This window comes from Mobula hypostoma, chromosome X1, assembly GCF_963921235.1.
Source record: "Mobula hypostoma chromosome X1, sMobHyp1.1, whole genome shotgun sequence".
In the NCBI taxonomy this organism is placed as follows: domain Eukaryota; kingdom Metazoa; phylum Chordata; class Chondrichthyes; order Myliobatiformes; family Myliobatidae; genus Mobula; species Mobula hypostoma.
This window is the reverse complement of record NC_086128.1, coordinates 8,260,427-8,271,159: the sequence shown is the minus strand read 5'-3', so window position 1 is coordinate 8,271,159 and position 10,733 is coordinate 8,260,427. Positions and strand designations below refer to the sequence as shown.

The following is a 10,733-nucleotide window of genomic DNA, read 5'->3' as shown; positions in this document are numbered from 1 at the left end:
GGTTTATGTGTTGTGTGTGATATCCGTTGTGTGGGTACACTGTGGTCCGAAGGAATGTTGCTTCATTTGCTTGTATATATGTACAGTCAGATGACAATAAACTTGAACTTGAACTTCAATTACTCAAATGTATTTCTTTCAATACCATGATTGATGGATACATCATGTAAGACCTTGCTTCTGATATTGGAGTAAAGAAGTGGGTATTAGGTAAGATTCTATGAAGATCTTTTCAAAGTAGAAAACTTCTAAGATGCATCAGCAGACAATGGATCTTCAAATCTTCAAGGAAGGTTGAATATGAGGCTAATATACATATTTTTTTCTTATTGTGCGCTTTATATGAAAGTGGTCCTATGATTTAACACTTCTTTAATGGGAGAGCAGTCATTTCATATATCTGTATGAGTCTCAAAGATAACAGAAATGAATGCTGGGCTGTGGAGTTTCATTTTTAAGTGTTATAAATCGGTGCAGTATCCCATACAGTAAATTGTACAGATCACAATCTATAAATGAAAAATAAAAACAGAAGCATTCGTTTATTTTTTTGTTTTGTTTTTGCACTAACTCACAGCCCACATGTACAGACAATATTACTCTGCTCAGCAAGCAATACAGCAAAGAGAAATCTCCATCCAAAATATGGAAAGGGCCGCAGCCCATGACGACCTGGATACAATATCACAACCTTTTGTAATCTTAATCAGTAACTGGAACATAACATGCATTTTATAATATACAGAGAAAAATCCTTTACATCGAAAGAGGGAGGGAGAGAGAATGAGGGTGGTGTGGACAGAGAGGGAGAGACATGAGAGAAAACCTTTCTTTTACACAGCTCCCCAAGCTGGTGCCTTGCTGTGTAAAAATGCCTTCTTGGTGCATTATTAGATACAGCAAAAATAAAGGAACCCATGAATCAACACAGGAGTGACACATGGTGCAATATAATTTTCTGCAATTACATTCAAATGGTTAGTATTTTGTTATAACTTTTTCAAGGATGAAAGAAGTACCGACATGCATCCCTGCCGCAGCTGATTCTGCATCTCATTTACTCACAATAATAAAAAATAACATTGCACTCCTCATCGGAAAGGAACATTAGTTTCTGTTACATGTTGTACTGTTTTGAACAAATCACATAGAGATCAGACAGTTCTCAGTCATAAATGTGCTGTCTACTGGAGTGTCAATACCATTAAGGTTGATAATTTTAACTGCAAATATACAGAAGGTTATTTAAAGTCAGAATGAAAGCTTAAATGTACATTATGATAAACAATGTTCTGAAAATGCACAGGGCTATTTCCAATATGATATTACTGGTGAAGATCTGACGATTGATGTTCATGAACTATATATTGCACCTTGCCCCAATATTTTAATTTCCTCCCTTAACTATATGATACATGTGGGGAAATAAGCCAGTTTAGACACTGGACTTTGGGATCACTAGAGACAGAAGCAACAGATCAGAAAGATATATGTAGATATGTGATCACTAAATTACATTGTCAAATCATGGCACTTTAAATAGTAGATTCCTGAATGTTTTATGCAGCTTTTTGAAGCTGCATGTTATATGATTTAACCAGCATCTCCATGGTGATTCACTAACATATTTAAGACAACTTTTGTTGGTTTACACGGCATTGATTTTGCAACCTTCACTTATCCATGCACCAAGGTACTACATGGCCAATAAATATACAGTATGTGTTCTTAATTTTAATTTGGGTATACTTGCATCTTTGAAACTGAGATGATAAAGCATTAATGTCTCATAATTTGCCACATTTAAAGAGAGTGCTTCAAAACATCACGAGAGTAAGATATTCATATTATTATAAGGGCGCTGAGGGTGAGGCTACTGTTTACATCAGAAGCTATCAATAACTTTAATATCAAACATCATAAATTGAAAAGTAAATAATAAAAACACACAGTATTGAATATTCTGCAAATAGGCCAGAGAGTATAATTTTAGTCCTAAAATGTTGTGTCAGTTACCTGTTGAGGGGTTATTCCCATGGCTCGGTTGGCAGTGGCATTGCATTGACCATTCTGATAGCAAGTTATGCAATTGGACAATTACATAAACCCAGCCAAAGTGATCTGCACTTCAGGAATCATGCCTACGTCTGAACTGTAAGCCAGTTAGAGATGTGGGCAACTTGAATATAGAGCTGCTGTGACAATGAAAGGTTAGCAAGTTCCTGTGATTTTAAATCACAGGCTTAAGGAAACATTCAGCCAACACAACTTAACTCCAATTTATGTTACTGATGTTTACTTTTTCATTAATCTGATGGTGCATTTTGCTTGGATCAGAAAAAGAAAATGCTGTTTATCCACTCTAATAATTCCAGAAATTCTGGTTTTAGATACTAGTTCAACACTTTAGGTGCACAGGTTAGTCAATTAATGTTTTTTTTTCTGTACATACTTTTATGCAAATTACCCATCCAATGCATCCATATTCCTAACATGTGCCCCCACCCTTCTCCTTACTAACCCTTGAAAGTCAATTGTTTTTGGCTAAAGTACAATCCAATAGAATTTGCAGGCAGAAAATTAATTTACTCATTCTCAATTTTAGTTGCGCTGTTCTAATCTAGGTTTTTAAGTAAACAAGTGGTGCAACCATTATACATCACAGGCTCTCTCTCATCAATGTAGTGGTGAGATTCTACAATTGAATTTTGTACTACAAAAATATTTTAAGTACATGAGAAAGAGTGGTTTTATATGCTTTTCTAGGTAACGTGTACCATCTCTATTTTCATTATATACATGGTGAAAGTGAGAGTTAAGTTGTGCACTGTGGAGTTTCCGAGGAAGTGTGTTTGAAGAATGCTGGATTAGTGCCAAGTGTGGCATTTATTTACAGCAATTCCTTTTGTGCTACAAATTTACTATTATGCTCTTTTTCTCTGTGAAATAACACCAAGGATCACAACTGTTCATCTCCTAATGAGAACACTAATCACAATGATCTATCCAGTATATAAACGTTAACAATAAAGTGCACTCATATACAGGAAATATGGATGGCAATCTTTCAGTACAATTTCTTGAGATATGTGGGTGGTGTAATTAAGGAGCTGCACATTATGATTGAATGTTTTTGCCTATCCTTTAATACTAAATGACTTCATATATCTTCATATAACTTCATTTATCTGAAGTGCATCTGGGGGACATTTCCAAATATTTATAGAATTAAATGGCAGTGAAGTAGAGATAACTCCAAAAGCAAAAGCAAACTATCTTGCAAATAAAATCTAGCAACATGCAAATTTCATACACTTGGAAAATACAACTGAGGATGGAGAAAAAATCATAATAAGGATGGGAATAGTCGTTGGTAGCAAATTGAATAAAATGGAACAGGACAACAGCAGTGACTTCCAGGTTTGAGCAGGTGGAGAGGAAATGATGCTTGACAGAAGACAAGCATTTCCTATAGGGAATATATGGAGAAGTAAGGAGACCATGCGATGAACTTGATACTAGTTCATTCCATAACAAATAAGGTTCAAGTTTTAAATCAGGATGTATATAACTTGTTCTCCATTTATTGTGATGGATTTATTTGAAAACAAAAGCAATAGGAATAAAATTGGGATGAAATTTAGGAAAGTTAATTGGAACAAATAATGAAACTTAAAAGTATGTACAATGAGTTTTATATGGCCCTAATGTTAAAACTTTTATCTTCTTAAATAAAAAGAGCTAAAGAGCAAAATGGGACTAGTTCTGTATACAGTATTCGTACTGCCCCAATCCGATAGTGCAGTGGGATTTCTATAAAAGAAAGCTAAAATGTAAAAAGTAAACATAGAGCAGGGAAAAGTTAGACTGCAAGTTTGTAGGGTTTTGGTAAATGCCATTGAATCTGGCTAAGGATTACTGCTTAATATATTCAACGGTGCAAAATCATACAATTAGCAAACTGATCAACTCTACCCAAAGGCTTTGTGCGCCTTGAGTTATACATTTTCAGCACCATCAGAAATTACGACAATTTTTTTAAAATTCTGGATTATTGGGAATACCTACTGCCAAGAAATATTGAACATTTCTCAGATTCAGTATAGAATGTGAAGGAAACATTTTGCAGTTATTGTTGGAGAGAGAACAAGAGTCCATTCTGGAAGTGTTCCACTGCTGGCAATGTTACAAACTTCAACAAGAATGAGTGCTTAACTTTATAAGTGAGATAGGCTTCACAACGCAAGGAGGTTGAAAAGTTGGCCAGTTAAATACAGAAAGAATCAAAGCAGATGTAGTTGCTTAGGAGCGGGGGCCTCTCTCTCTTATCAAGGCAAATAGCCCTGGGAACACCAGAGACATGGCATCTATTCCCTTCTTCTAGGTTCCCATAGTCTTTCTGCCCAATAAAACAGTGAAGGAGCAGGAGAATGTCAGGGAAAGTCAGTTCTACAGTTTGGGAATGTCCCCTATATTCACACCAATCAGCAATTGTTGCACCTGGTTTAAAATAAAGTGTAGAAAATGTTACCCTATACAAGTTGACTTAACTTAAAATATTCTTAAATATTATTAACTACAGGTCTGTAGAGAGCAAAACTTCATACAACATTTACAGTATTAAACAGAATAACCTTGCAGCTAAAACAAACACTTACTGTTTATCTCTGAAGTTAAAATAGTTCTAATCCCATGCTAGTGCAGAGAATTGACTTTGAAATTAAATGCAGATTGGTGCTTGAGGTTTTGGAAACACACAGTCAGTTCTGTGTAATGCACCTATAATGTATAAATCATAGTAAACTGATTACAAGTTGTACAAATCACAGCATTGTTTTTGAAAATAAATGTCATTATCTGCACCTTATTGTAATTTATGTGTCTGACTTCTTTAAAAAGCCTAAATAAAATTGCTCATTGTACAGTTTAACCATACCTATGTAAAGTAAAAAGGTGAACTGACCTGATAATGGATTAGTCTAACATTCATCACTTAAGCATTCATACTTTGATTTTCGTTTCATGTTTCTTTCCCCCAACATTTAAACTTCTGTACAATTGTTAGAAAAGTTAGAAACTACACATACTTTAGTAATGAAATAAAACTAAACACACTACAATTCTTTTCTCTGGCTTATTTCAAATGCAAGTGGAAGCAGCTTCATTGTACAGTGCACTGAGTGGCGACATGTGCAAGAAGTTTTAATAGCAGACCTGCTCACAACATGGGATTTAGAATCTAAAGGATTGCCTTTATACATTTGACTCTACGAATGGTCTCTTTGGTTTTAAAGGTGATGTTGGCCCTTGTCGTGAGTCTCTGGAAAGCTGCCGATATATGCTGTCCTGATATGCCTGAGCAACAGGCAGTGTTCTAGCCACCTTTACATCTGGATATGAGGGAGCCTGACTAACTCTCTCCAAGATCTCTGCCTGAGATCCATTGCTCAGCTTCCCATGGGGGATACACATGTCCTCCAGCAGGTGGCCGTTCTGAGCATTGTTAGTTTTATTGAAAAAAGCAATATTACTAACTGGGGGTGGACTATAGGAGGCAGATTGAGGGGACATCCCTCCAGAGGAGGTGGGGCTGGTGATGACAGTGTCGACAGAGGACACAGCCCATGTCCGGCTCTGCTGGTGCATGTGGGTATATTGCTGTGTCCGAGCAGTTTTATCTATGATCCCCATGAAAGGTGTGGTCCTTGAACGGCCAGAGTCTCCAGGGTAACCCTGTGTAGGAGAGATGGGAGACTGTTCTTCATTGGATCGGCTTTCATAGGAGGGTTTGAGTGGAATCTCCATCTGTTGGATGGAAGCAGAAGGTCGAAATGAAGACACAACATTAGAGCTAGAAGAAAGGCTATTGTTAGAGGGGGAGAATCGAAGGCCAGTGCTTTGAGAATGAAGCAGTGGTCGAGGAGTGGGTGGGTGAGGTTTAATTTCTGGAGGGTTCACAGTGAGTGCCCTCCTGATCATGTGAGATACATCTGGAGATGAAATCTGGCTAGATGGAACAGAAGACCTTTCCAATTCGTGCTTGGAATGGGAAACAGGATAATATGATGCAGATTGACTGCGCCCAATCTGAGGGGTCTGGCCATACCTCATCCCTCCTCGAAAGGCTGAAGAAGGTCTTTGGCCATGATCCTCTTTAGTCATTACTGTTCCAGGATGTTGACAAACATTACTTATTGCACCCGCACTCAGACTGGCCTGCACATGCTGGACAGGTCTGCTGTCTGCTACGACCCCACTCATTACAGGCTGATAAACCAAGCGACTTTGAGTGGGAGCCATATCCACTGAAGACTGGTGCTTGGTGCTCATAGAGTGAGGTCCTTGGTTATAGGATCCACCAAGTATAACAGCACTAGAATGTACTGCAGAACTAGGCTGGTTGGTGCGTACAATTTGAGCCTTGGCTGGTTGTAATCTAAGGCCTTGCTGGGGTAGCCCTGATGGAGGTTGAGATAACTGATAGGGTCTTTGGGCCATTTTAGACAAAGGAGACTTTGGCCTACCAGGAAGCTGACCTATGGTGGATTCTTGCTGATACCGAACAGGGGAGCCAGACTGAGACCTATACACACTCATGCTATCTGCAGGAGGACTGGCTCTATACTGTGGGGCCCTACGCAGGGGAGAAGGAGGAGGACTTGACTGATATTCTTTGCTTGGGCCACTAACAGGGGGTGGGCTAAAACGGTATGAAGAGCCCTGATGAGCAGGGGAAGTGGGTGGAGGGCTTGGCCGATAATGAGAGTTCTGGTGAGTGGGAGAAATTGACGGTGATGTGGATTGGTATCCCTGCCGAGTTGGGGAGGAGACTGAAGGGTTTGGTCTGTAGTCAAAAACTTGGTGGGAGTTGAGAGGTGAGCTAGATCTGTAGGTGGGCTCACGGTGGGCAGGGGAAGGTGGTGGACTCTGGATAACAGGCATCCCTTGGCTAGATCTTGTTTCTGCCTGTAAGCCAACAGATACATTGTCCAACTCCTGCTCCAAATATTCCTCATCATATAATTCATGCATTGAGTCTATGTCTTCCTGTTGAGTCTGTTGCTGCTGTTGCGGTGGCTGCTGTTGCTGTTGTTGGCCATATTGCAATGGCTGGCCATATTGCAACTGCCTGAATTCCTCTTCTACCCGTATCAGCAAGCGTTGTATTTCCCGGTTATTCGGGCAAAGCTTCACAGCCTCATGCAAATCTTCCAGGGCAGCTGGAAATTGCCTGTATGGAAGAAAATCATGTACTAAATAAGTATGGTCTTATTCGAGATATATTATCCAACACTTGCAAATTACCTTCAACCATTGTCCAGAGATGGTCTACAATGAAAAATGGACTAATATTCCTGACTTCCTAAGTTATTTATTTATCCACATTCTATAGAAGATCCTATTAATGTAGGTTTAAAAGCTTTCCCTTAATCCTATGTACATGAGTCTATTCTCATGGTACTCTGCACTCAACCTTTTCATACCTACATTAATAAATGTTCTAAGAACGGTAGTGAGATAAATCTCAATGAGCATGTTGAATGATCAGCTGAACTAGGAGACCGTGAGAACCCCTATGTTCTTTCTCCAAATTGGACTAGTTTAATGGCTCACCTAAATATGCCACCCCCATTATGCAACCAGTCAAGATCAAGTGTGCGAGTATTTGAAAAGACATTTGATCTCTGATCCAGAGGGAAGGAAGTATCAACTAATCTATGGTAGGAATGGATATAATTCACTATTGCACACATGCATTAAGTCAGAATAGTTCAAAGTATTGTCATTAACAAACTAATTGGTACTTTCCTACAATAATGCTTTCCCTTTCATGATGTAAACATACTAATTTCAAATACAAAGCATGGAATGGATAATACAATATAATACCAAATCAACATTTTTTATGATAACTCTGGTTAGGTCACATCTGGAGTATTGCACACAGTTCTGGTCACCCCACAATAGGAAGGATGTTGAGGCTTTGGAGAAGGTGCAGAAGAGGTTTATCAGGATGCTGCCTGGTTTAGTGGGCATGTGCCATCATGAGAGGCTGGATAAACCTGGGTTGTTTTTTCCAGAGCGGCAAAAGCTGAGGGGAGATCTGATGGAGATTTACAAGATTGTGAGAAGCATAGATAGAGTGGACAGAGAGTATCTGTTTCGCAGGGTTGAAATGTCTAATACCAGAGGTCATGGATTGAGGGTGAGAGGGGGTAGGTTCAAAGGGTATGTGAGGGTTAAGTTTTTTTCCACTCAGAGAGTCGTGAATGTTTGGAATCTGCTGCCTGGTGTGGTGGTAGAGGTAAATACATTAGAGGCTTTTAGAAGACACTTGCATAAGCGCATGGATGTACGGAAGATGGAGGGATAAGGACATCGTTTAGGTAGGAAGGATTAGTGTTTGGCTGTTTTTGATTTGTTTTTTAGCTAGTTTGGCACAACATTATGGGCCAAATGGCCTCTTCCTGTGTTATTCTGTTCTATATTCTATCTATGTTCTATGTTAACATTCAGTGAGGATAGAAAGTATCTGGCTTCCTATCAGTGGTGTCCTTCCTACAAGACGTGAACTCCATAGTGGGGTTGCAGTTGAGATTAAAGGCAGTGAAATATATAAAAGGTAAACAAATTTCAAAGCTTTGAACTTGACAAGTTAGATGTCCAGCTTTTGACCATTCACAGTATTTACAGAATGTGGCGGGTTTAGTTAAATTTATGTTTAATAGTGACTCTCACAGTGGTAAACGTGTAGTTGGAATAATGTTGGATATCTCTATTGCTGATGTTAGACTGGGACTTCTGCAGTATAAGTGTTACTTGCCAGCTATCAGCCTATACTTGAATCTTGCTCAGATTCCACGGCATTCTAATTCTTAACATCCATGAAAGAAAGGTCACTCATGAGGCAAGACGATTGGACCTCCTGCAGCAATGTTCTGGATGAGCAGTGATTGAACATCAACAATCATAACTATCTCCTTTCTCACAAACTACAGATCTATCAGGGCCTTTTCTACCACACATCAGTAAAATTCCGCCTCTTATAAACATTAAAGGCAGTTATCTCTGTTTCTGGAATTCATTTGTCTAATTTTGGAGCAAGGCTTTAAGGAGATCTGGAAATGAGTAGCAATAAAGAAGCCCACATTGCATATTAGTAAATTGACTATTGGAGCAGATTAAAATCACTTCCTTTATTTTCTTTCTCAATTATACAAAGGCTCATGTGGAAGGTACTTGCAGCAATGTCTTGCTCATACTGAGCTAATGATTTGTTTATTGTCAGCAACCATGGATGATGTCATGGTCAGGTTCAGAACCTTTGCTGGAATTCTTTATCCTATTCATCTCCAACAGCTTTTAGCAGCATAGAACATTGTTTCAAAGTGGCATTCCCTGCACCTTGTCTACTAAATCAAAATTTGATGAGAAGCTGATAGTTAGTTTTAAAATACTTCTACCTTTACTATGATTCATTATTTTGAAACACATTTTATCTCAATCTGAAGCTTTGGATTGAATTTTAACATTGAATATCCTCTAAATATAACTAAAGTGGATGGGATGTATCTTGCTGGAAAATAATGGTGAGTTGACATTGCACATCTTTGTTAAGTGGAATCTGGAGGGACTCAGCAGGTCAAGCAGCAGCTGTGTAGGGGAATGGACAGTTGACATTCTGGGGCATTTCCTTCATCTGGACTGAAAGATAGGGGGGAGACATCTAGTATAAAGAAGTGTGGGGGAGGTATGATGCAAGAGCCTGCAAGTGATAGGTGGGTCTGGGTAAGGAGGGGTGATAGGAAGGAAGAGGAGGGAAGAGTGGAAATAGCAACAGAAGCTGGGAGGAGATAGGTGGAGGTGACAAAGGGCTGAATGAAAATGATGGAGTCTGCTAGGAAAGGAAGGTGGATCACGGAATACAATAAGGGAGGTGGCCTGGGCACATGGGAACAGTGGGGGATGAGAACCAGCAGGAGGAGTGTATGGGTGAAGGTGGGGGCTTGGGTGGGTACAGAAAGAAAATGGTAAATCCCAAATCTTCTCCTTCCCATCCTCTCAGTTATCACCACCTGCAGCCCTTTGTCGCCTCCACCTACAGCCTCCCAGCCTCTGTCACTATTTCCACTCTTCTCTCCCCCATCCTGCTATCATGACTTCTCACCTGGATCTAGCTCTTACTCCACTCCTTCCATTCATCTTTTTATATTGGCTAACTTCACTCTATTGTTCAGTGCAGATGAAGGGTCTCGGCTCGAAACATTGACCGTCCATTTCCCATCATTGATGCTGCCTGACCTGCTGACTTCCAGCAGTATCTTGTTTGATGTTTCCTGTCAATGTCAATGTAATTGCTAACAATTATCAATCTATGCCACTTACCAAAAAAGGAAAGAACCAAGCTTATGGAAGTGACCTTCTGGAGATCATAAAAAATAGCTAGCTTTTAATTATTTTTCTTTTGTGTCTTTTTTTTTGCTTTCTCTTAAACCAATCTTTCATTTCTCTTTCCTTATCTGTTGTGACTTTCATTCATTCATATTACTTCTCAGCTTTCTTTCTCAGTCCTTACATTTCATTGGTAAGGGGATTGACGCTGCTGATCATTGAGGTTCCAGAAAGCCTGGCACCCCATTATCAGATTGTAATCCCAGCAGGTTAAACAGAATATAACTTGAGGAAGGAAAAAGTTCATTGGCAAGAACTGTGAAGTGCCAGCCTCAGCAAGA

General features: G+C 39.3%; 1 protein-coding gene across 6 annotated transcripts in view; it reads right to left on the bottom strand.

Moving 5' to 3' along the window:
* Positions 1 to 542: 542 nt before the first annotated feature.
* Positions 543 to 10,733, bottom strand: part of LOC134340122 (protein TANC2-like) — an 828,834-nt gene continuing 818,643 nt past the window's right edge. For all 6 annotated transcript variants that reach the window (XM_063036995.1, XM_063036994.1, XM_063036997.1 and 3 more), the window contains one exon: positions 543 to 7,231. In XM_063036995.1, coding sequence (XP_062893065.1) covers positions 5,254 to 7,231 — 1,978 coding nt within the window. In that variant the 3' untranslated portion in view covers positions 543 to 5,253. The remainder of the gene's footprint in view (positions 7,232 to 10,733) is intronic.